This window comes from Colias eurytheme, chromosome 16 (genome assembly GCF_061535395.1).
Source record: "Colias eurytheme isolate Ceu_HAF_F1 chromosome 16, ilColEury1 Martin Lab GWU primary, whole genome shotgun sequence".
Classification (NCBI taxonomy): domain Eukaryota; kingdom Metazoa; phylum Arthropoda; class Insecta; order Lepidoptera; family Pieridae; genus Colias; species Colias eurytheme.
The window spans coordinates 336505-364294 of record NC_142995.1 but is presented as its reverse complement, the minus strand read 5'-3'; the positions used below and the strand labels follow the sequence as shown (position 1 = coordinate 364294).

The 27790-nt window shown below is 32.9% G+C and overlaps 1 protein-coding gene across 6 annotated transcripts in view; it reads right to left on the bottom strand.

Moving 5' to 3' along the window:
- Positions 1 to 27790, bottom strand: part of LOC149901505 (uncharacterized) — a 251564-nt gene that overhangs the window by 88659 nt on the left and 135115 nt on the right. Inside the window, exon 2 of one of the 6 annotated variants that reach the window (XM_090110576.1) lies at positions 18770 to 19574. The exons of 3 other annotated variants lie outside the window; for them this stretch is intronic. In XM_090110576.1, the coding sequence (XP_089966702.1) occupies positions 18770 to 19482 (713 nt within the window). In that variant the 5' untranslated portion in view covers positions 19483 to 19574. The remainder of the gene's footprint in view (positions 1 to 18769; positions 19575 to 27790) is intronic. 2 more of the 6 variants (XM_090110577.1, XM_090110578.1) reach the window with 2 other exon arrangements.

Sequence of the window (27790 nt, the reverse complement as noted above, 5' to 3'; positions counted from 1 at the left end):
CAATGTCTAGTGCAAAATCACCAATAACAGTTGTTTATCTTCACATAGGCGTTAAAACGAAGCCAAGAAAATATAACCAGTATTAAGCCTACAGTCTTATAAAATACGTTTTCATAACACTCATAAATATCTTAAGATTTCATATAAATTTTTCATATGTAGTTATAAATTCTTGAAGGTAACGAAAAATATTGCTTATGTTTTTTCAATTATCTTAAAGTTTTTATTAGGCGCCAGCTAGAGTCTAGACGATAGCTTGATTTAGCCTTGTTAACTTTATGTGGGAAAAATAAGTTTAAAAAAAATAGAAATACCTTTTTTGATACATTGCATTATTTTTATGAAAGCTCTCAATAGTTTTGCAAAGTTCTCATGTGTCTCTCTCTCTCAAAATATTATACTATAATATGATAAAGACTAACTTAATTTTTTTATACCTCTAATTATAAGGAATCTTTGTGTTCAAATGATTCACAAAAAGCACGTTTCAACTTTCAATAAATAAGTTTGTATACCTATAGTGTAAAAGTGTAAATGAGAGACGAGCTTTCGCTTTCGGAGGTTAAATACCGCCTGAAATATTGTGTAATTCTAATTTAAATAAATATAAATAATATAATATATAAATAGCATTATTCCTAAAGGAATAAGCTACCTATTCTTTGGCGTGGATCTCTTAACATTAAGTGACTAACCAGTTGGTAGGTCAAACAAACGAGTTTGTTTTGTGAATAATGAAATGAAATATCTGCTCCACACCCGCTTACCACCACATTATGGTTTCTTACTGGAACTTACCTGAAACAGGGAATTAGAAATTACTTTTTATACAAATATAATATAAGAAACAATGAAAAATCATACGTTTTGAATATGTGGCTCTTTTCAAAGAACGTTGTTCTACACGCATTATACGTATACGACTTCCCTTAAAAATACAATAATCTGCTGATACATACAAACAATAACATATTACATTTGGAATATAAAGAAGGTATGTAAATATATTACCATAGATTATTAAAGGAGTATGTAACTGTCCTTATACCATTCACACTCTCCGTAAAATCAAAACCCATGTCATTACGCAAGTAACAATAAAGATTTCCAATAAAAATGTAAAACAGACAATGCAGCTTATTACAACGACATCTAGATAAACAGTAATTAGTTTACACAAAATCCATTAAAGTACATTCTTCTAGAACTTGATAGAACTTTGCGATAAGATCAACGAGTTGCATAGAAGCTGTAACCATTTTGTTGTAACTCAAACTACACTATAAAACAAAGTTATGTCTGGAATAAAGGTAATTCTAGTGAGTAGAGCCATTTACTAAAATATAGATCAAGTATTTTTGACTGACCGGTTTGCTTGGTTGGCAGTGGCCCTACCTTCCAAGCCAGAGGTCGTGGGTTCGATTCCCATCCGGGGCAAATATTTGTGTGATGAACATAGATGTTTGCTCTGTGTCTCGGTGTTAATTATCTATATAAGTATTTATTTAAAATTATATATGTATGTTTATCAGCATTATCACAAGCGAAAGCTTAGTATGGGATCAGATCGTGCCGTATGTGAAAATTGTCCTGAAATATTTAATTTTTAATTTTGTTTGTGATATAAATAATACCTATAGAAAATTATGAGTGCGTTGGTTGTCAGTAATTCATGTTTTCTATGCAGTATAAAATGAAAATGATGAAAAATAACAGTATTATTGAATGCATATGAAGAGATATAATGTAATGAAGAGATTATTTAGACTCATATTTTGCTATTTTTTTATTGAATTCTGGTGCCTTCTGTTCCACATTTTAAAGGTAGTTTATTTTTTTTCAGATACAGATAAGTATACGGTTTTGCTATATATTGTGAAATGCACTTGAATAGTGTTAAAATAAATAAATATTTCGATCACAACAGTAGCTATGTAATCCCAAATCGGTTGTCACGGAAGCGTATCGGTAGTCAAATTGCCTACTTATCATTTTATAAAGAGGAAATCCCAGCTTTATCATAATTTTGTACTTTAAATAATCTCCTAAATTGAAGGCAGTATAAATTGAGAGGAATTATAAATGAGAAATGAATAAATCAATACAGATCCTCTTATATATGCAGCTATTATTAATCACTATTAACTACTTAAGTATTTATTCACCGAGTATTATACCGATTCAAAAGCGCAAAAGAAGTTTATTTGAAAAAATAATAATAGAGTTCGAGTTTCAGTTAGAGTTTTTAAGCGTTAAAAAAGCCGCTTCCTCCCTTGCTATGGGACATAATACTTAAATGTGGCAAATGAAACAACGTAAGCCGGTTCCAAACAATTATTATTGAAATAACAAGATGTTATCTGCTAACTGGAAACTTATACCGTTGTTTTTAAATGGACCAGCTTGTTTCTTTGTAAATATTGCAATTTTTGCAAGTACATAAGAACCAATAGGTAACTAACATCATCGTACTGGAACCTATAGGTTAAAGAACCTTCTAAGATCACTTTTATATCTTTAAAACTTTATTATAATGGTTGAGGTTTATTAATAATAGTTGGGTAAAGATGTGTGTTTGATAGTAATTGTTACGTAGTATAACCACAGGTACCTGTAACCAGAGATAATATATTATGGTGCTATCTATAACTATATTGAGTAATCTGTGGCAAGGAATCACAGAACAGGTAAAGTATGGCATAAATGTTCCTTGAATTAAAAGTTTTAGCTTACTGTTCAGAATGGGTGATGATCAAATAAAGGGAATGCTTGATAGATTGTATAACTATTAAAATTAATTCATTTGACAGATCATATTATGAATGTTTTCATCATCATCATCATCACAATCAGCCCATGTTTGTCCACTGCTGGACATAGGCCTCAGTAATGGCACGCCATTGAGCCCGGTCATTCGCTCGTTGACGCCAGTTATGCCCAGCAACCCTGCGGATGTCGTCACTCCACCTCGTAGCAGGTTGAAAGACAATTTGTTTGAATGTTTTCAATTAAGATAAATTACACTTTGCAAGCTCAGAATAAAAATAATTTGGAAAATCCAAAAGTGCACGCCTCATAATTTTTTTTAATAAATATTTATTAATTATTATTTTTGTTTATTTAATAACAATTAAACCACATCGAATCAGACCCTGAAAAATGAAAGGGTTCTATTCCTGAGCATACTCAAGCGTAAGAGAAAAAAAAAGACTCGATTAGTAAAGTATTTCGGTCGCTATCGTGTTAACAAGAAAAAGGATCCGCACATACAGACACACGGACGTCCAAGACAGAACTTTTTTAAACTGTTTTTTAACTAGTTTAAATAACAAAAATGACATCAAAAATATCATGAACGTTAAAAATAGTGTTTTTTCTTAATATGTGTGTGTATGTATTATCTTACAAGTGCAATGTATGATACATAAAGACATTTTAAGTTTGAAAAATCAGATGTTTTGCGCGAAGTGACAGTAGTACCCACCTCAACGCTTCGCTTATGAGGCGTGCAATAAAGCTGAATTCTTTGGCCGAAACGATATATCCTGCCATTTCCTTAGAGAATAAATCGCATTGTTTAGTAGGTCACACGCCAAATGCTCATTTACAAGGTGAACTACATTAAAAAGAAAAAGAAACATGAATACAATTCTTTAGGCTGTTCAAAGTCCATTGAATTAGCTTTTTCGCATAATCAATGTATGTTAATACTGTTTAAACTTAAAATCATTAGGTACGTTTGTTATCCCAAGCCTATAGAATATTTATGTTCAGACACAGACTCAAGAAACGACTTAAACAAAAAGGAAGAGGTTATTTCTAGAGACTTATATTTCGCTATTTTTTATTGAATTCTGGTGCCTTCTGTTCGACAATTTAGAGGCAGTTTAGTTTATTTTCCAGCTACGGAAAATATTAGCATAAGGTTTTTCTATATTTTGTGCACTGCACAATAGATATTTCGATCACAACAGTAGCTATGTAATCCCAAATCGGTTGTCACGGAAGCGTATCGGTCACGGCGCGTGCGCAGGGTCATGTGATCCGATCGCTTTGTGATTCACACCGACATTCATTAAAGTATTGGTGTAACTTTACACATGCATGTGTGGACAATCTTTAGTATACTATGAATTATCACTACATAGTATAAAACAAAGTCGCTTTCCCTGTCCCTATGTCCCTATGTCCCTTTGTACGCTTAAATCTTTGAAACTACGCAACGGATTTTGATGCGGTTTTTTTTAATAGATAGAGTGATTCAGGAGGAAGGTTTATATGTATAATAAGATCCATTAAGTAGTGGAGAAGTACTGTTATTTTTGAGGTTTCTAATGTGATGTCGTAAAAAATTACATTTATTCCGCTTACATTGCAAACGCAGGCTGAACCCTACGAGTTTTATAAAAATAATGTACTAAGTATTATACAGATTGAAAAGGTCTACAGAAAAGTCCGCGATGGTATATGTCTATCTCTTATGGATAACCCACAATAACTTTTTTTTGTCATTTACTTTTTACGACAAATAATGGCTAATTTTCGAAGCGATTTTAACCAATACAGCATTAATCCTTAACCAATTAAAAACCATGGATATATTGTCCATTTAATATAGATCTATATGGCCCTTTACACCGTATGATTTAAGTGAATATTTTCGAAGATATTATAGATTTAAAAATTGCAGGACGTAGCGTTTGCGGCCGCCCGGCTATGTATTTTATACCCGTGCGATGCCGGAGGCCGGAGCGGGCCGCTATATTTTTATACGTATACAACGTTCACAATTTTTCTGTAGTGTATTTAGTATCAGCATTGCACCCGTGCGAAGCCGGGGCGGGTCGCTAGTTGTCTCATATAGCATAGATAGCTAGAGGCAGAAAAAGGAGTATAGTTTACTAGTTGCGCACCGCGGTTTCACCTGCGTGGCTCTGTTCCTGTTCGTCTTAGCATCATGATATATCTATTCACTATTGCCTATACTCTATAGCCTTCTTCGATAAAACGGGCTATCTAACACCGAAATAATTTTTCTAATCGGACCAGTAGTTCCATCAGGAACTACTGGTCCGATTAGAAAAATTATATATATATATCGTTTGAACGCGCTAATATCAATTAGCGCGTTCAAACAAACAAACAAACTCTTCAGCTTTATAATATTAGTATATAGATTGGATTCAGTTTAGTTCAATCAGGTTTTGTACCTTGCTTTTTCACCAATAATGTGAGAGGATGTGTAGCGAGGAATAAGTTTGTAAAGAACCAATATTATCGCTTCATTTAGTTTGAAGTTTGAAGCGTTAAGCGTTTGAAGCGATACAATTGTTTTTTTACAAACACATTCCTCCCTACACATCCTCGCACATTATTGCTGGAAAAGCACCCTTATTGTCTGGCAGTGTCATATCCTTTCTAACCCTCATTCTATCTTTATATTACAAGATAATGTAGCCTGGGTTCGCTCCAGGTTTATCCTGTTCATACTTAATAAATCAGCCCCCGGAATCACAGACACAATAGAAAATCTATTGTGTCATGGACCGATCGGGCCGTTCGGGGCTCAATGGGTTAAACTAATAAGAAGGTAATAATGAATACAAAATAAGTAAAATAACAAGATATATTTGAAATTCACACAGGTGCGTTAATTTAAATATCACAGATAATAATAATCTGTTAGATAGGATTTAAACTGATTTAAATATTAATTCGTTTCTCGTTAAGATTAAAAACTACTATTTGATCTTTGCCCAGTGGTTAATAAACAACATATCACATAGTTTTTCCCATATCTGATAAAATTTTGAACATACGGTTATTTGTTGATAGAACAGCACCTTTACTAATTTAAACTAAAAGATCTTATGTAAAGCAAACATGTTTCCTTTGTTTCTCATAGTTAAACTGAAAAACTACTTAACTGATTTTGAAAAAATTTCCACTATTAGAAAGATACATTATTCCTGAGTTATAAAGGCTTTATTTTATTTTGTTTTAACTCAAGCGGAACTGAGGAGTGGCTCCTTTTTAAAATCTCAAAATAGAGATAACGACATATGGCGCGCTTTGAATATAAACGCGATTTATCAAGGGAAAACCGTATGAAATCTTTTTGTTGTACTGTATCTGTTATGGTCAAGTAATAAATAGAGACATTTTATACAATGACTAGTGCCCCAGGGTTTATGTAACAATGGAACAAGACCACGCTCTATATATATTTTATTCCGCTCTACATAGCTTTTTATGCTCCTAATTATTTTTTATCTTTTTTTTTTTTTTTTTTTTTTTTTTATAGGAATAGCCAGGCATTTGACTGCACCAGTACCTGATGGTAAGTAGTGATGCAGTCTATGAAGGGGCATGCCTGCCTAGATAGAGCCTATTCACTCTTGCCTTGAATGAGTTTAAGTTGAATTTATCTGGGAAGACGGAAGCGGGTAGGGCGTTCCAATCCCTTGCAGTTAAGTTGATGAACGATTTCTGATAACGTTTTGTGCGGATAAATGGTACGTCAACTACGAAGGGATGGAAGCCGGCGGCACGTCTAGATGTTCGATGGTGAAACGGTGAAGATGGAATGAGAGCGTGAAGTTCAGCTGAACATTCACCAAAGTGCAAGCGGTAGAAAACTGAAAGACACGCAATCTTACGTCTGTGATCAAGACTAAGAAGTTTACTCTTGGTCAATTTCGAGTCAGCTATCAGCCTAACAGCTCGTCTTTCCATCGAATCCAATGCTCCCAGATGCGTCTTCGCAGACCCAGCCCATAAATGGCTACAGTATTCCACACACGATCGAACTTGTGCTTGGTATAGTCTTAGAAGCTGTTCCGGTGTGAAATACTGCCTGACCTTAGATAAAATGCCGAGCTTTTTTGCGGCCAATCGAGCTTTGGATTCGATGAAAGTACCGAAGTTAAGATTCGATGACAGAGTTACACCTAACAGGTCGATATGGTCAGCTACTTTAATCGCTACATTCTGAAATGTAGGAGCTCTATCTTATTTCTAATGATATAATAAACGTTAAATTTGTAAGTATCATTTATTGCCCTTTCACACAAAAAGAGCTGATTGAATATGGTATATACATATTATGTTTGGTGCTATATATTATTTAGATTACAGTCTTGATTAATATAATATAGCCTACTTTTCACTCCGATACCACGTGTAAAAAATATGGCAAGTTCTAGAAAAATGAGGCAGTTAATAAAACGCGGGAATTATCAAAAATGCCCATACATTACTTGGTCCATGACACATATGTATACAATTATTACATCACGCATGCGCAGTAGCGAATAGCAAGCTTTTATAATCACAAAAACTTGTTGTATCGTACATGGTATGTATTAATGTGGCATTAACCGAGTATTAACTAATATGACGATGTGCAGGCATGGGCTAGCCTTCGAATTATTTGTTTTATGTGTTTTGTAACTACAAATTGGTAAATTGATACTAGTGTGTGTAATTGTAAAATTTATTTTTTAAATTTATTTTTTTTTTTATTTAGGTTTTGAGCTAGTTATCGACTTTAATAATTGAACCTTTAATGAACTAAATAACTTCTACAGCAATGTAGGCATGTATTTAATTAAAATATTAGGACAACGTGGTAAGAGCTATATAGGAAATGAATGGTATATCTCCCTTACACTTAAAATCTCAAGAAAAGAAGTGTTATTTTTTGCATAGAAAGTTTTATAAAGATAACATAATACTATTATAGTAGACAGTAGTATTAGGGATGTTTTAGCAATGATAGACCTACTAACATTTGATTTTTCAATATAATTTCAGGTTACGTTAAAAAAATGATAATTTATTTTCGACCCTTTTGTTAAAATGATACCCATATAAGTAAATCCAAAAACAAGTCCAATCAAAAGAGAATACTCTAGTTTTTACATCAATGTGTTTTATTTTTATCTAAGAATTTAAATTAGAAATTAGCAACACCACCCAGTGAGCGCCCTTATAGGGATACTTATATAACTTACGCCTTAGCGCGTAATGAGCTACATGCCGCCAATTATCTGTATTTATTAGACTATACTAGCTAGTTGACCTGGCTTCGCACGTGTTCTATTAATCTGTATATAACCTTCTACTACCTATTCCAATCTATATTGGAATAGGTAGTAGAAGTCGTAGTCCCGTCTATACGGGATTAACAAAGTTTTTACGATCACGTACTTTCAAGTTCTGTGAAACTACCTACATACTACATTTTTGTTGCAATATAGTAATATAATTTTGAAAAGCAAATAAATTGATTTTGCATTGAAAATAATTGTATTTTTGCTAGTTAATCCATACTAATATTATAAATGCGAAAGTAACTCTGTCTGTCTGTCTGTTACTCAATCACGCCTAAACTACTGAACCAATTTGCATGAAATTTGGTATGGAGATATTTTGATACCTGAGTAAGTAAAGTTGTAAGGACATAATCTACTTTTTATTGCGAAGTATGTACCACGGGCGAAGCCGGGGCGGACCGCTAGTAAGTATATATATCACTATCTTAAATATTATAATACCATAATAGCTGTGTTTTACCTGAAAATAAAACACATATTAAATACTTACCTATATTTGAAGCTTACTTATTGAGAAGGCACCTAGCTTTTTCCGCCTATTTTTCCCTCTCTTTCCTTTGTATATATGCTATCTCTCTCGCACACCTCTCCACCAGGTGGCGGGGCGCACGATAATGTGCGGGCGCTGGATGTTTTTCATTGAGTCGAAATCCACAACAGGTGGACGTTAAGTGTAAGCTTCAAATATAGGTAAGTATTTAATATGTGTTTTATTTTCAGGTAAAACACAGCTATTAAACACTTGACCGTAATTTGAAGCTTACTTATTGAGACCTGTTTGTTACCCACCTGGTGTACAATATATGGACGCCAATGTGAACTTGAATACATAAGTAATTACTTATTTCTTTATTGGAAAGAGTAAGGTGTGCAGATAGTATACCAATAAATCACACAAATTGTTATATTATATAATATATTAACAATCCCAGATGAAAAGTTAATCAAATAAGAACCAAAAAGTTAATCTAAAATGATTAAAAGTATTAGAACTTATAAGATTGGTTCAAGTGTACCTTAGTTAACCTTTTGGGCTTGAAAAGTTAAAGTTACTACAATTTCCACTATCTTTAGCGTAAATCTGCGAAAGCGCCCGTAACGACTTTCAATTACGCATATATATGTTACTTACAAAATGAAGCAACAGCTGATCCCGACGAGGCAAAAATACCTCAAACTCAAACCTTTATTTATTCAATTAGAACTCTGCAGAAGCACAATTGTATCATCTTAACATAGAATTACCACCTGTCTCAACTCACACAGTATTAACCCAACCGGACAAGAAGAGACCTTGGTCCTTACTTTTGGGGTCAGAAATAAATTTAAAAGGTCACCCCTTGAATAAGGCAATAAAATATCAAAACAGGTAAACGGTTTTAATTATAATACAGATTTTTAACATCCAACCAAACCGTGCGGTATCTATTAATGTTTAGAGCCAACGCCACCAATCATAAACTCAAAAAAAAAAAAACAAACATGGCTAGTACTTTCAGTACAATGCATTAATCATTTATTTAAAACTGATAGGTCATAAACTCTGTACTGGAAACAAATATACTGAACTCAAGAGACTAAAATGATAAGGAACTTATCTGTGTCCCAAAACTGCAATTACTACAGCCAAGTACGTTACTTTTAATCAATTCGGTTTTAAGATATAATTATGATTTACATCAGAACCATAGCAGAACTTATATACCGAAAGCCTCGGGACTACATAACGTGACTTATCTTATATATAAAAATGAATCGCAAAATGTGTTGGTAAGCGCATAACTCGAGAACGGCTGAACCGATTTCGATATATTCCTTGAAGTACGAGGATGGTTTTTATGTAGAGAAAACGTAAATATGTACCACGGGCGAAGCCGGGGCAGACCGCTAGTTTATAATAATAGTGTTTGTGCATAACACTAGGCAGTCAACAGCTATATGAACGTCACATAGGAAAAGAGCCAAATTTATCCAGTCAGTAACAAAGGATTTTAACTATAGGTACTTTATTCTAATTCAACCAACTACTACTAGCTACTCCGTATGTCTTTTGGGTATAGACGGAGGCAAATAGGATTTTTATTCCAACTATATCATTTGATATTTTGAAAATGTACTCCACATTTTCATACCGTCAGAGTCATTTTGCAGATTATAGTGGTGCAGCACTGAACACTGTCTATTAGGTGGCTGGTGCTGCTGACCAGGCCTTCAGTTCCGCTTTCCAGAATACCTTCACCCTTCTAGGTGTTACTACTACTGAAATAGCGGTACTCTATCGCGTCGTTCAGGTCTCTAACTGACAGGATTTCTCATATTATCGTAACAACCTCACTCGTTCTAACGAGAACAAATTATCGCCAAGGAGTTCTGCTGCAGGATAATGGCAAGAGAGATTATAAGCTTAACTATGCATTATTATGTTCAGGAATATGGTGGATTTTGAATACTATCGTCGTCTGAAAGTATCTCCTTTCGATTAACTTCATTAAGGATGCAGATCTGATCCCATCTTTGTTCCGTAGGAATGCTACGACAGTCTAAACGTTACCCTGGACAAAGAAAATTGCCCTAAATATAGTCGGTTGTTCCAACATCCGTAATATAGCTAGCCTACCTTGCTAGCCCTTGATTGTAACTGCTGCCAATGGAGGCATTGCTCTTGTGTTGTCCACAGTTGTGCGAGTGCAAAAATGAAGAACTGAGCTCGTGGGAAGCTATGTCAAATGAATCTGTGTTAAGATTATGACAGTATAGGACAGTTAGCTGTGGATGCGAAGACAGGACATTACTTTATTCATCCGTAAACACGCGAGGCAGCCACGGACAGCGATATAGCAAGAACTAAACTAGCAAAGTTTAGTTCGCTTACCAGACTTTGTCATGTTTTAAATGCAGTATATCCTCTGTATAGCATTGCATTTATGACTAACTTAATTCACCCGTAAACACGAGAAGCAGGCACGGATAGCGATATAGCAAGAACTAAACTAGCAAAGTTTAGTTCGCTTACCAGACTTTGTCATGTTTTAAATGCAGTATATCCTCTGTATAGCATTGCATTTATGACTAACTTAATTCACCCGTAAACACGAGAAGCAGGCACGGATAGCGATATAGCAAGAACTAAACCAGCAAAGTTTAGTTCGCTTACCAGACTTATATTTTAAAAGCCGTATAGTCTGTACATTTCATTTATTGCCCCCCCCCCCCCCCCTCAAAGCAAAGAAATGAGAAGTCATTTGGCAGAGCTTTCTCGTTAAGGGTAGGGGTTCCAAGTAATATCTAATAATAAGAGGCTTTTGTTTGGAAAGATTGCCTTTCCGTTATTTATCCTCTATCCTATGTAACTCAACAGTCAGTATTCTCGGCAGTAGTTAAACGTTGAGTACTTAAACGTTTTACGTTAATAGTTGTATATAACTTTATTATACAATATAATAATCCTGGTGGGATGACAAGAAACTTGTCTAACAAACGATTATCCTAATCCCTCAGCGATTTATTGTTTGAGCCCCGAAGAAAAATCTCATGGGTGCAATAATGAGGTCAAATGGGTTGAAAAAACGAGTCAAATAAATTGCCACAATACCGGATACACAAGACCGGGCAACTAAAATAGGCCTACGAGAGGTCAACTATACGTAATCAATCGTCATTTGTTACATTCAATCGCTTTGCGATTAAAAAATCTCTTCCGATGTTTTTATATGAAAATTGGTCGGTTAGTGCCATTGAATTACGATACCAAACATACCGTTGACACAAGGCTTGGTGACAATCCTCGAAACCACCGCCACAAATCATCTGCGAGATGATATTTGATCCGACTCGCCTTCCTTTGTTGTGAATAGGCTTTGCATTGGTAAATACGATTTGTTCAATTCCAATTTCCATAATTGGTAAACCAATGGTGGTTTCCTGATTCCTGAAGCGTAAACTTTTAGGATACGAAGTATCAATTTCATGCGCCCATTATTTGACGTCTCTAACCTTTATTGTATTTATTAGGTCATATTACTATACTGCCCACTGTGAAGTAGATTTCAAAACCTTTTTCTACCTACCTTAGAAGAGTGAAGATCCGATACGGTCATATCCAAAACTTCTTTCGTGGGTCCTCGTTGACGAAAGCAAATATCTATGATCATTTTAATGATCAATCCTTTGTATATTTGCACCAATCGCCATCAAAGCCCCGCGAGGGCTGATATATATTTGCACAATTTCCCCGTGGGGACGGTTGTTATCAAAGCCCCGCGAAGGCTGATATATATTTGCACCATGTCTCCGTGAGGTACTGTTGTAATCAAAGCCCCGCGAGGGCTGATATATATTTGCACCATTTCTCCGTGAGGGACGGTTGTAATCAAAGCCCCGCGAGGGCTGATATATATTCGCACCATCTTTTCCGTGAGGGACGGTTGTAATCAAAGCCCCGCGAGGGCCGATATATATTTGCACCATTTCCCTGCGAGCGACAGCTGCGCGAGGGATGTTTGTAACTAGAAATAAGTAGGGCCTGCCAAAAAATGCTTAAGAGACACCCTGCGAGGGTGGATTTGACCTGGCTAACCCCTGCGAGGAGTAGTGGCCACATTTATGTATTCTGCTTCGAGCAAGAATACACCTTAGTGCTAATATAAAATTAGCAGTAAATAATCATTTAAATAATATAGCAATTAACAAGGTCCTTTAACTTATTTTCCAATGTTAGCGACATTTAATAAATTCATAATTCAAATCAATTCACTAAATTTTAAAATGAACTTCGATTCATATTTATTTTTGTTCATGCAATCGATGTTACATTTAGTTGCTTTATATCCGTTAACATTCCTTACGAACGCAACCATACCGTCGTAGGACGTTATATTTAATTGCACAAAATAATCTCCACTCACCCGCAATTTTTTACTTTTTGTCAAGGTGTACAAGTTTATAATATTATTCTAAAACGTTAGAAGTGAATTGTAAATCCTTTGAAATAAATGTATCTAAATCTAATTTATATTAAGGTATCTCGATAATTATTATACGATAACCCTTTCAGCACAAGTTCAGTAAACCAAAGAATTTAATTGTAAAATTTTGGTACTTACTCGTTTTAACAAAAAAGTTGCATCATTTGAACATAGGAAACGTAATTTTCAATCAAATTAGCCGTGTGTAATATGTCTATTTTCACATAAAAACGGATCAGAATAATACTCATAAAAGGACACGTATAGACTACGGATAGTTTTGAATGTGTGGAACATTCATGGTACGTATCTACTATACATGAGCGAATTCCATCATTATTCAGTTGAGCGGTAACTCCCGTACGATTTATAAAATAATATCACAACATGTTCTGACTTGTCGTGACTTCTTGGAGCTGACTCATCTCGTTCGATAATTTTTAGTAATAAACTATGATAGGAATTCCGAACCGTTCCTAGCGATAACGACAATGTAATAAAGTCGTAGCAATGGATTGTATGCCTGTAAAGCTTTGAGTTGGCTCATATCCATACTAAGTATTAATTGTAATTTTTCCACGAAAAATTCACTTGTAACCTTGTAATAAAAACACATTATTAAAAATGAAATAAAATATTAAAAATATCTATATACAAGAGAGGGTATTTGATATATTTAGTAATATCAAATAATCACAAAAGTAATATTAACGATTCGAGTAAAGCCGAACGGTAACACCGTTAAAATAGCTTTACTCACAGTATTAAAAATTCAAATATTAATTAGTACATATTGCATAATGAAATATTTCAAAAGAAAAGTTACTATTTCAAGTAAAATGTAACGGTTGTATCGTTAATTTTAAATATATTTATTCATGCTATTAAGTATTTAAGCATATTGAAAAATAAACTATTGCTGAAGGATTCATTAAAAACCTCAGCGTTTTAAATAAAGTCCAACGATTATACCGTTGACTTTAAAGATTTTTACTCATTTTTAAGTAAAATATTATTAGAATAGATGTAAAAATAACTCACTGTACCGATCCGACGGGATACACTTTTTAACACTTTTAAGTTTTAGCACTTGCTTTAAGCAATACTTAATAGCACCAAGGTTGTAGTCTTGTAGACAACCTTCTCGCGGCGGAAGCTAGACGCCAATGAAAAACATCCAGCGCCCGCACATTATCGTGCGCCCCGCCACCTGGTGGAGAGGTGTGCGAGAGAGATAGCATATATACAAAGGAAAGAGAGGGAAAAATAGGCGGAAAAAGCTAGGTGCCTTCTCAATAAGTAAGCTTCAAATTACGGTCAAGTGTTTAATATGCAGATATCATAATAAATATCATTTTGATTATAGACATCAACTTTATGTAAACATCAATATCAAAATTCCTCAATTTCTGTTCAGCATAACATAACTAACATACAGTTATTCATACACATATGTACATTATATTTATAAACATGTAACTATATTATCACAGTACACTATACACACTCCATACAAAGTAAACAGAAGCTTTTTAAAAGCAATATCCGAATTCTCTTAACCCACCTGCAGTAACCTTCGAGAGATAGACAAACATGCAAACATAACATACCACTGTGAAATTCAACACAACCATCTCTCTCTAACATATGGCATTTATATAAGTGCGAAAGGGAGAAAAACGGAGGTAAGTGTGAAACCGCTTAGTCTAAAAATGTTGTCGTAGAATTTAAGTGGATTGGTTTTTTACCTTTTGATTGACAATTTTAAAGTAGGTTTTTACTTTTTATTGTATATACTGTGTATTTATAAACTATAAATAGGGTACCTTTTAAATCAAGAAAAAAGGGTTCCAGTAAAAATAAATAATATACTGTGTATTAAATGGTATTTCCGCATTTCTGAATTGATTGATTTTTGTGTTTTTCCGTTCATAAGAAGTAGGTACGTCTACCTACTAAGCTCAAAGTAATTGAATCGTTTCTTACATAAATGATTTGATAATAATTATATTTTTCATGTCTCATCATTACCTATTAAAAAAGATTGAGAGATTTTTTAATCCCATTTTTCATTATTAAAAACCAATTATATCGCATAATTATAACGACATTACAATAATTCATTGAATTATGCAAGAACATAATATATTACATGCAGCCATCATTTATTCATTCATTCAATTAGAGAAATTGTCATTAGCTTCGCAATTTGTATCCTTCGCTCGACGTTATCGTGTCTTTGATGTCGATAGTGTTGCGCTTTTATCGATAAAATATACAAATTGCGTATGCTAAAGCTAAGGTCGGCAAAAGTATTTTTATGTTTATTTGTGGTCGTTATGCTTTCACACCTAATTAGCATTACGGATTGTGAAATAAATTGCTTTCAATAAAAACTTGTACCTTGCAAAAATAAAAGAATTTTTTTTTTACTATTTTCAACTGTTTTAACATTTTTGGTCAATCGATTATTTCGATTTGAAATCTTTGAAAACAGGTCATTAAAAATTAATCAGCATGAAAGCTCTTTAATTAAAAATTGTACCTAAATATTTTTATTTTACGTTAATTTACCAACATATTTAAAAATTTAACATTTAAAAGGTTTGTTAAAAAACTTCTTACAATACATACTTTTATTAAAACTTGTACTAACAAATATCCAGAAACCATTTAAAAGCTTCACAAATAACAACTCATAAGATTTCTCCTTCATTTACCGTATCGATAAACGATAAACATCGATACCAGAACATCACTAGCCTGCGCCTGCGCATCATAATTTACATCCATCCAATTTATAGCCCCCGCGCACGCACCGAATCGACTTGTTTATGATCTATAGCACAGTGTGTGCATTCCTTTGTAATAACCAATTTTGAGCTTTCATACACAATTATCAATTACCTAACTCCTGTTAATCACGATATAAGCTGTGGTAAAACTTATCTATATCTATACTAATAATATAAAGCTGAAGAGTTTGTTCGTTTGTTTGAACGCGCTAATCTCGGGAACTACTGGTCCGATTTGAAAAATTCTTTCGGTGTTAGATAGCTCATTTATAGAGGAAGGCTATAGGTAGGCTATATATGATCACGCTACGACCAACATGAGTGGATCCACGGGGGTGAAACCGCGCGGAGCAGCTGGTAAATTATAATCCCGTGAGTACGATTGTCATGTAATCAAAATGATTGCACGGGAATTTCATCTTAGTTGTTCATAGTAAGCTTTTTCTATTTTCATAATGAATTAATTATTAAGAGATAACTTACAATAAATATCTGAACTCATAATTTATAGGAAGTTTTATCAAATGTAAGGTTCTTTATTCACATTCACTTTTTATATCGTTCTTTAATAATTAAATTTCCTTTGTGATAAATGATAAGCGGAATCACGGTGCATAACATGTGCAGGAAGGATGGAGGGAAGCCCTATGGAGTTACCCGGTTGCGCACATACCATTATTTTGTATTTTTAAAATTTAGATATCAATTTGTTCAACAAAATTTACTGAAATTGAAATTGTGTAAGCCACTTTATAACAGCTGTTATTGGTACTATAGGACTGGAATTTTGTTCTTGAATAAAACACTATCAGGTAATTATTGAAATGTTACCTTCCTTATATTTAAATGAAGATAAAGCTTATCAATTTAGAATTTTGGTATCGAATATATTTAATTTAAAAAACATAACCTAATTATATATAACGAAATGTAGTTTCCATTACCGATTGCACATATTTATTACAAACTAATAGTCGATAGGAAGATAAAAAATATTAAGTCGAGACTTGGTTAAATGCTAACTTCTTATGGAGAGATATGTGCATTCTACCGTTTTATTTAGCAACATGCAAATTATTTTAATTACAGTAACTAATAAAAAGTGGAACGCAAAGTATCAAATTGCAAAATATCTTCAGTTAATCAATGCATATTTTTATGGGAGAGCTAAAATCGATTTCATTACAAATTGCTATAATTTGTAAAGTTACAGTTAAAGTTGCATTACCCTTTTGAGATATTTAAACATTAGTTAAACTCAAGCTCAACAATTTATTTATTCAATAAGACTTCACCTAGAAGCACTTTAGAATAATCATAACATAGTTTTACCATTAACCACCTTCAGAAGGACAGGAAACAACTACTCCAACTTATATGGAAAACCAAAAAGTTGGTAAATATCTGATTGTTTTTATCTCTAGAATATTTAATTAGTATAATCATGCTCTGAAAGCGAACTTGTTAATCAAATCCTGTTCAAGATAGTTCGGTCCAGATCACCTGTAATCGATACGAATTTTCATAATATTGCAATTAAAATTTCAAAACAGTCGCAGTAGGTTATTAATGTGGATATGTAAATGCCAATCTTGAACGTAGTGCGTGCAATTTGTATATTAATTGCTAATTTACGCCCGCGGCTGCGTTTACTTTTAAGAAGATATATGTTGGTCACGTCTGCGCCAATTTGTTGAGCTATTTCTTATTTTAAGCTTCTTTTTAACTGGATTTTAATGTTGGATCGATGTTCATATTTTAACCAATTATGTTATGTTTAATTTACATATTAAATTATATTTGAATGAAGTGTGGCTGAAATAATAAATTTAAGATGTCAAATATTATATTTTTGGCTCTATGGTATTTTAATGGTTTGTGATAGTATAATTGTTTGTAAAATAACAACTAGTAAAATATTGTAAGGGCAATAGGTACGAAAACATATTTCTCTCGAGTAAATTAGAGCAGTAAAAACTCTCGATAGAGATCTAACAAGATTTTGGCTATAACAATACACTTTTATAGGTAGCAATTTTTTTAAACGATTATTAGCACGAGTTAACACAACAAAAAGCTTTTAAATAAATCATTTATTCACAATACACGCATCAACCAAGCCGAGAAAAAGCTCTGCACGAAACAGTAGCGACACGATACCATCGTCATGTTCCCGCCAGCGGCCATGTTGTTGTTTTTTTTTATTACTATCAGGCAAATGCATCTCTCTGTTATGCCGCGCAAACTGCGCAAAATAAAACTACCAATAATTGAGTTATAAAGCGTCTATGACTGTGTGTTTTTATAAATACCACAGATAATTATTATAGAAATATGACAGCTGTAAATATTAAGTATACATCCATACTTATTCCATACTTAATATTATAAATGCGAAAGTAACTCTGTCTGTCTGTCTGTTACTCAATCACGCCTAAACTACTGAACCAATTTGCATGAAATTTGGTATGGAGATATTTTGATACCCGAGAAAGGACATAGGCTACTTTTTACCCCGGGGCATAGGATAGGTTTTATCACGGAAATCCCACGGGAAGGGGTACTATGCGGGTTTTTCATTGACTGCGCGGACGATGCCGCGGGTGGAAAGCTAGTAGTTTATAATTGCACTATGAAGTTATAAAATTGTGTACGATGCATAATTAATATGCCAAAACCGGTATTGTTATAGATCAAGATTCGCAAGTAGTATCCCTGAAAGTGGTTTTCATATTATCAATATTTAAAACTGCATTATATAAAGTTCAGTGTCCCAGCGTGTGGCACGAGGCAGATGCATTATATTTTGTACCATTTCACCGATGAATTTTATTTATGTACAAATTATTTTTTAGATCGACCAATGACCTAGAGATAATAAAAGAATACTCACTCATTACAGCACGTCACCATTTGTTGGGTCACGGTCACTAGAGTCGTCGTGGTGGTTGTCAAAGTGTCTCCAACGCACTTCTTTCTAGAACATTCATCCAACACTGCATCCTCTTTTAACGGTTGAAGAACTTCCTTCACTTTATTCGGAGCACTTTTAACTGTGGACCGATGAAACCTAAGATTCGCTGTCGTTCTACCATCAGTACATATTTCTGTTTCTTCGGTAACTAATGCCCCTTTTTTCGTCCTAGAGACTGTTCTAGACGTTTTTCCAATAACATCGCCGTTTCTATGTATCTGTTCATCTGAATCTATAACTCTATTTGGAGGTAGATTGTGACTATCATCAGTCAGTATTTCTCTAAAATCGTCCAGGTTAATTGGTTTTCTTCTTTGGTCGTTTTGCCACTCGAAGCCGTAGATTGGTTCAGATTCAGCTCCGAACCAGTCTTTCCTTTCATCTGGAGCGGGGTTCTGTGTGACGTTGTCTTGAAAGAAGTCATCTGTTAATTCAGTTATTTGTGCACCAGGTCGTTTTATATCTGTATCGTCGAATATACCTTTATTGGTGTTTATTTTTCGTCTCCCGTACAACTGTCTGTAGTATTTCTCCTGGTCCCCATACATCCAGCACACTTTCCACCATTGCTTGCACATTAAAATGTTCGCCGAGTTTGACGACTTGACATGTCTGGTCGCGGTGGTAGACATTTTTTCCTAGGTTTATCACAATTGTGCTAAAACTGGTTACCATTGGAATGTAGCATCGTTAATGTGATATGTATACGACAAATTGATGATCACTAAAGAGTGTTGAGTATTTTAATAAATGTATTGGCGATTCATCTTTGATTAATAGGAACAAATTAAAAATAATTTAGCCGTTCGTTTTAAATGTGTGGACTAAATAGTATATAGAAAATATTAGTAATATTGTATTAAAATGCTCTTATATAGCTGTGAAAGCTTTTATACTGGATTCTGGCATGATTGATTATGTAGATTCTTTAAATATGACCTCATATTTATATGGTTCTGATCATGGATGCATTCTCACGATTAACATAATTTCTAACAGCTTTAAAATTTTATTTATAATTTGTCAACTATAACTTGTATAAAAGTTATACAAAAACTATTATAAATCAAGTGAGATTTGAATACTATTTAATATATGGTTATGACTTCGAAAGGCTTGAAACTTTTATATCGTTGATTACATACATTAAATATTGTCATAAAATTTAAATTGTGGAAGGTATTTACGGTTTGATAATAAACATAAAATACAGTCTTGTGTTCGGTGGAAACATTTTATATTCAGTCAAATGTACATAAATACAAAGCTTTAATTTAGTGTTTATATCTTTTACAATATAGATTATTTCTTTAAGAATTAAAATATAGATTGAAACGAATTTATAATGCTTGCTTATTTTCCTATAGGGAAGAAGTATGTCGGATTTTTTTAAGTTGTTTAACGATGTTTTTAACGATGTATTTATCGGTCATGATATATCGATATTTAAATCAATACTAAATTTTGATATTAATAGAATATTTATTAAACACCTCTTTGATTAGATTTTATATTTTAAAGAATTTGTGAAATGACAGTTCTTATTAAGAGTAAGATTTATAATTCTTGTTTTTTTTTAGATCTGAACGAGTATTCCTTAATGTATTAGTTGATCAATAAATTATGTCATATTTATAGTTATGTTCCTTAATATTTTGATTTGATATTCAATATTTAGCTAAGTAGGTATTCGTATAGGCTATACTCATAAACATCTAAAGCTATAATACTAAGAAAATAGTAAAGAAAAAATAATTCAAATTCTTATTTATGATTAAATTTAAAAACTACTTGATTCCTTTTAAAAATACTTCTCTATTAAAAGGTACATCTTATCTAAGTAACTAACAATCTTTTAAACAGGGTCAAGCCACCCAAGACCTTATATTACTATAATATTTTGCACATAGAGCTCTCAGGAAAAAATTAAGTTAGTAAGTTAGTTAGTTAAGCAAAGAAATGTCATCCATTAGCCTACCATTCTAGAAGTCACTAAATCTGATGTAATCAACACTTAAAATAACGGACACTTCCAAATAAACTACCCTAATGTTAAGTGCAGGTAATGTCGAGTGCATTAGCACTAAAAAAAGTTAAGTATTCACAAAGGGATCTTCCGATCACGTCGTGTCAGACGAACCATTAAAAATCAATTATCGATAAAAAAGAAAAAGGTTGTAACCCACAGGTGGTCACAACCTTAGCCAAAGAGTTTATTCTCTGTGGCTTTCACAGGTCGAATTTGGTTTGAAATATGTACGTAATAAAGTATGGGAATTTAATTTATAAGTGAACGTGGTTTTGGAATGTTAGGATGAAATAATAGTTATAGATAATTTATGAGAATAGAAGATGGAATTTTAACCCCTGGAGTGTTGGGGAGATAGTTTATACATGTCAATTGAAGTATTCGTTTCTTAAACTATTATTTTCATATAAAAGTATATTCCTTACCAATTAAGATGACTATTTTGTTTTTGTATCCTAGTTACTGTTCAAAAATTTTCTACTGATTTTGATGAGACGTCTCTTATTTCTTATCTTTTTCATAAGAGTTTTTGTGGATATTATAAAATTTTAACCACGTAGGAGATATTTAACGCATTTTTGACCATAATTTTCACCGTAGTATTAAACACATTTTTTACCAAATTCTATAAAATGAATAGTTTTCCATTTGATTTCATGATCTCTACCGCGATCTCTACAATAGACTATTTTATCTTCCTTGTTATTAATTTAATGTCAGATCTCTCGGTTATTCAATCCTTAATTAACCGTTATTTTCAAACCAATCTGGATGACTATAGACTCAAAAACTATTCCTCGAAATAAATTAACTTAGCTAAATATATATTGCTACCACTCAAATATTTCATTTGTCTAAAACCAATTTACATTTTAAAATCAATCCTAATATTATCTAAATAGAGTACAATTTACAATAAACACTTTTATAATTTTCATAGCCGGAGGAAAGGACCCAAATTATGGCCGATCAAAACAGGATATTTAAAAAAGCGGTTTATTTCCTTGCCTGGAATCTCATCACTCATATTTATAATGACTCACTTTTTATAGTAAAGTAATATATTTTTTACAATAGATTTAAAAGAGAGCAAATTATAAAACTGCATTAATAAACAGATATAATGCATTCATTACGTATAATTATAGTAAGTTCATATAAGTATTATAATTATTTGAAAAACGAGGTCAAAGTTAATTATTTTTGGTTTGTAAAATCATAATATAAAAAAACCTGCATCCTCAAAATAAATATTATATTGCATTTACATTTTAAAACAATTAATCGTTTTAAAATGTGTTTGTAAAAATGATCTGCAGTAGTTTCTTAGTACATACTACATTTCTCTTTAACTCTACCGCTACATATGCTGTCAAAATTTTACCTTATTAATAATTATTAAGTTCATGAAAAGCAAAAAAAAATAAAAATTATTAAGTTATGTCAATAACTTTTTTCTATTTTGTCGCGCTTTTACCACAACAGATAATAAATATTTCATAGAAAATCTCTGACATCTTCTTCGTCTTGTAGATCTCAGAATTATTTCAACACAACACACCATTCGTCAAGCCTCTTTGAGAAAAACGCCTGAATGAGGCTATAAATATATCAAAAGGAAAACAATTTATATGTACTGTTTGATATATATAGTACCAGCACAGATATATGTACTGTTTGATATATATAGTACCAGCACAGATATATGTACTGTTTGATATATTATATAGTACGAGCATAGATATATACTGTTCGATATAATATAACGAGCATAAGCGCGGGCGTAACTCGTCATAGCAAGACGTTTGCCTGCAGGCGTTTCTGTAACTGGTCCACTACGAAGCATTTTGAAGATTTATCTTATAGTCATGTTATGTAGGTACATGTAGTATTGGTGTTTGTTTTGATAGTTTCGTTACAAGAGATGTATGTACTATGTACACATAACAATTGTAATAAAATTGGGTAAGTATTTTTTTTATTCAGTGAAGGTATTTTAGTGAATGTTTCTGATATGTCTCTCTATTTATTAATAAGCGATTACTACCTCCTATTTGAAGTTCCCTAATTCGCAAAAATTATGACTATTTCATATCGTCTTACTACTTAATCCATAGTTAAACTGCCTACAGTTTAGATATCCTCAAATAACATAATGCCAATAAAAGCTTATTCTCAAGTTATTCTCCACGGGTCATAAACATTACTGACGTTTCTGAGAAAGTCATTTAGTCAGTGGGTTTGGCTGGAGGGCACAATTTGCTGAGACGAGGTTCGCTCAAATTGTGCCACCGTTCGTAATATTATATGTTGCGGAATGTGGTTATGATACTGCTGGTGTTTTTATACTGTGTGATGATTTATATTAAAACTAGCTTTCCGGCCGCGGCTTCGCCCGCTATGTCTAAAACTTAATACATGATATTTAAACCTTCCTCAAGAATCACTTTATCTATAAAAAAACCGCATCAAAATCATATCGTATTAATTTAAAAAATGATTGTAAACACAGTACCTTCACATGAAGACTGATATAAATATTCTATTTTATACTACGAAAGGGTGTCAATATTATTATACTTAAGTAATTAAAAAAATGTAATGAAAAAACCTTTTAAAATTTACGAGAACTGAGCGAAGTAACGAACAAGGCCCAGTAGACAAAGTAACAATTACAAAACGATAACGAAGTTAGAAATCGCAAAAATGTATGGGATTGACATACGCCGCGTTAGATCACGTGGTCTATCTAATGTCAATCCCATACATTTTTGCGATTTCTAACTTCGTTATCGTTTTGTAATTGTTACTTTGTCTAAGGCCCAAGGTAAGTATCAATGTAAGTATATGGCAAAAACGTAAATTTAACATACGTATAAAGCTTTTTATGTACCTACATTTTACTTATTACTTCAGACCTAAGCCGATTTACCGCGTTTATAGGTAACTTGAATAAAGCCTATCCAGATTTATGTCCCATTAGGTAGACTAGTATTACTCAGAATGTAGTCATGTTTAAAACTAGATGGAGCAAATTGACATTTGTATGAGAGCAAAGGGTCTTCCGCGGATGCACACGTTTATTAATATTCTGCAAAAAAGTATGGAGATTATCTGCCAAAAGCATGAAAGGAAATAAGAGTAGATACGTCTTCTCTGGCTGCACGACAACATAAGAAACAAAATAGCATGCAGTGAATGTGCCAATTTTTATAACGAAATCTGCTCGTCTTTTAAAATGCGCATATAAGTCGTTGGCGCTTAATCTAACCCCAGAATCTGACACATTACGTATGTCTCATCTAGTTAACTATATAATCTATGGCACAGATCAGTACAGAAAATAAAGGCCACGACACATTGTTTGTCGAAGCTCTCGCATGAATTGTTTGCTCAAAACCGGTCGAGCTACTGTGAAAATGTTATGTTTGACAAGTGTGGTAGTTGGGACGTCGTTAAGTCTTTGGAAGACATCAGTACAAGGTTATACAGACAATTGATAGATATTGTTTCTGTTTGTAGAAAGTTAGAGGGTTATAAATATGAAGATATCGATATATAATTGGGGACATAAAAACGCTTCTACTGTACTAGAAAAAAAATCTATTAAAAACATGACAAACAATATGTTTTCGTATTCAAATCGACAAAACACTAGAAAAAGACTTTGTATTTTTTAACTTCTTGATGCGTGTTAATAGTAAAATTTCAAGGTCGCGTCATGACAATACCGTCACGTCATGGAGATTTTGGTATCTTTGAATCTTGCCAAAAGAAGTTTCACTTTTGCTGGGTACACACGCTCTTTTTTGGTATTTCTAATTGAATATTATAAATTTATTTAATACATACAATTACATAACACTTCTATTTCTATTTATTTGTACGCTTGTAAATCCAAAACTATGTAGAGATATTTAAATTCCACTGAACACGTAATTAAAGTAAGAGTTTGGAAAGTATCAATCACCCTTAAGAGGCAAAGACAGGGCAATAATCTCGTCAAATGGTCAGATTTAATTATTGCCTCATAAGTAGGGCGGAGGCTGATTAATGGTCCCGCTTCTCGTTAGACTAGTTTTGTCATTCCGTCTTGATTAGACCAATTCTATTAGGTTTAAAGTAACCTGGTTACCTACCATATAAATATTTGTATGCCAATTTGTTGGCAAATTGTGGGGACGTGAAGTTTTAAAAAGCTTTGTAACCACAATTCTGACAAATAAATATTCATTTCATTTCATTTCAAGATTACACCAAACTTTGGAAATAAAAATTTTGAAATTTTATATTATTCTAAATAATATCGATACAATTCGTACCACATTTTATCAGACAGGAACATAAGACGTATTGGTTGTAATTGTTTCGAGCGAAATCTATCAAGGAAGCAATCTGCAATTACTACTGAATATCTTGATCCATGTAGCGATTGATATTACATTGATTTTAGATACATGCCGACAAACAATAGGCCGGTCTACGTACCTTTACGGATTTCCGATTAGATAATTCATTTATTCAATAATAGTATCAAGATATACCAGAAGTCAAACCGTTAACTTGCTCTATAGGATAGTAATTTCGACTCGACCAACACACAAATTTTGAATCTATACTAATATTATAAAGCTGAAGAGTTTGTTTGTTTGAACGCGCTAATCTCAGGAACTACTGATCCAATTTGAAAAATTCTTTCGGTATTAGATAACCCATTTAACGAGGAAGGCTAAAGACCATTATACATAATATTATCTCACTAAGACCAACCGGAGCACAGCTAGTATCTAGGTAATAAGAAAAAGAAAAAATGATGTTAAAGGAATATTGGTTGATACTTTGCTAAAATTCAAAATATTTTTTATAGTTCTATTGTTTTTCAGGCTCTATAATTAAAACGAATAAAATTTGATCGATCTTTTAATGTCTTAAATAAGTAGTTAATTTTATGCTTTTCATGTTATATGCTAAAAGTACACTATCAAGTATCAACTTTTTGCAACAATTGAATAAAACATTAACACATAATTACATATACGGCAAATTTTTTCTCACCTAAGTCGGGATCAATAGTAACAACGATATAACCTCGTATCCCGTTAAATAATTACTTGAACTCATGGTTAAAGCCTCCACATTCCCTATTGAGAGCGAACAATAACTTATCTATGGTTAATTATTAACTGAGACTATGATCTGAGTAGTTTGTTTTTGTACCGGTTGGTTTAGGGTTCGTGGAGTGTTTTTCTTGTACACAAACATAAAAAAGCAATTAGAAATACATCATAGATCAACAACATTACCTTCTATATCTCATACACTATAGAATTTTAAAACCTTATAATTTAGCTGTGACGTATTAAAATGTACTACTCATCTATACGTAATCATCCAATTAAAACATTGCATCGACTAAAAATGAATTTATTCTTTCTCTTCGGAATGTAGAGTCAAAAGCTCTACAATTTTAAAATAATCGCCAAAAACCTTCTGCCTTATTTTCTTATCGTGAAACCTAATAGACTGGTGGATCTACATATTAAACATTTAAAATATTAGTATGGATTTAGACCCAAATAAAGTGTTAAACATCTGCAAGCAACAAATCTCGGTAAACTTAAAAGCAGAACCTTATTTGACAAACATCTAGATACACCATAGATATACTAAATATTAATTATTCGGTGCTCTTATAATCTGTACCAGTCTTGTATCTGGCGGCCATAATAGCAATCGATAATTCAGCTGAGACAGTGCCAGTATCGACATAGTAAAATAATACGAACAGTAGAGCAACTAAGCTTTTTTGATAAAACTATGTAGCATTGAGGAAATAGGGTACTTTGTAAATCTTTCACTTGTTATTACGAGGTAACCTTTATGCCATACGCCGTGGTCGTTGGACGCAGACGTTCCATGTGCTCTTTAAAGAACATTCGCTACTGACAAATACCGCGACGACTGCTTACATGTCTCGTCAAAGCGCATGTTTCCACAATTGAGCCGTTAGGAACATTTTGTAATAGTACGTTGTATCCATACTGTTCGTGTATATTTACTGTGGCATCGGTGCGCGTGCGCCGATTAAACTCAGGCAATCGTCGGCAGATTGTGAGCAGATACCCATCTGTAGGACGCCGTTTTCGTTTTGTTTCTTGGTAGCTTATATAATTGTAGGCAATTGGTGACTTGTGAAGTATAGGCTTGTAATAGTTCTTTTTGTTTTTAGTAATGTTGAAACGACGTTTTGAAGTTTGAAGCTGAGTTATGCTCCAGTTGCAAGTAAATGTGATGATGTTATATTGATTTGCAACATTATTTTCATATGTAGTTTAAATTTTGATGGCATTTCAATTTATTGGTAAGAGAGTTCTTATATTCATCTAAATATTAGAAAATTTGTTGAAAGTTAATTAGCTGAGTTACTAAAATTATTTACCGTTGACCGTCGTCGTATGCCTTTACATTATTATTGTGTGTATGTTTTTATAACCGTGTTTTTCTGTATATCACATTAAAAGTGTAATTAAAATACAAGAGGTAATAAAAAACACTGACGCAAATTACAACTTTGTGCAGATCTCCACAAAAAATTTTTACTTTATTAATTTTTATGTTTACTTATTCATATAGAGTTCCATAAGATGTAGGTATTTTAAGGATTTTTTTATGCATATTTATGTATTGTTCAAAAGAATAAGAATGTAGAGTCATAGGAAACTGCCTCATTTTCTCGTTGTGGTTATAGTTTTGTCAATATTTGACATTTAACCCTGCATGTTTTTATTCGCCCGTCAATTTTATTGTTTTTCATATAACCGAATGAAAAACAAGCCTCTGATCGAAGGTTGTATCAGAGTCTGTTATTTGATAACATCGACACTCGCTACATTTTAATATGTATCTCTTTG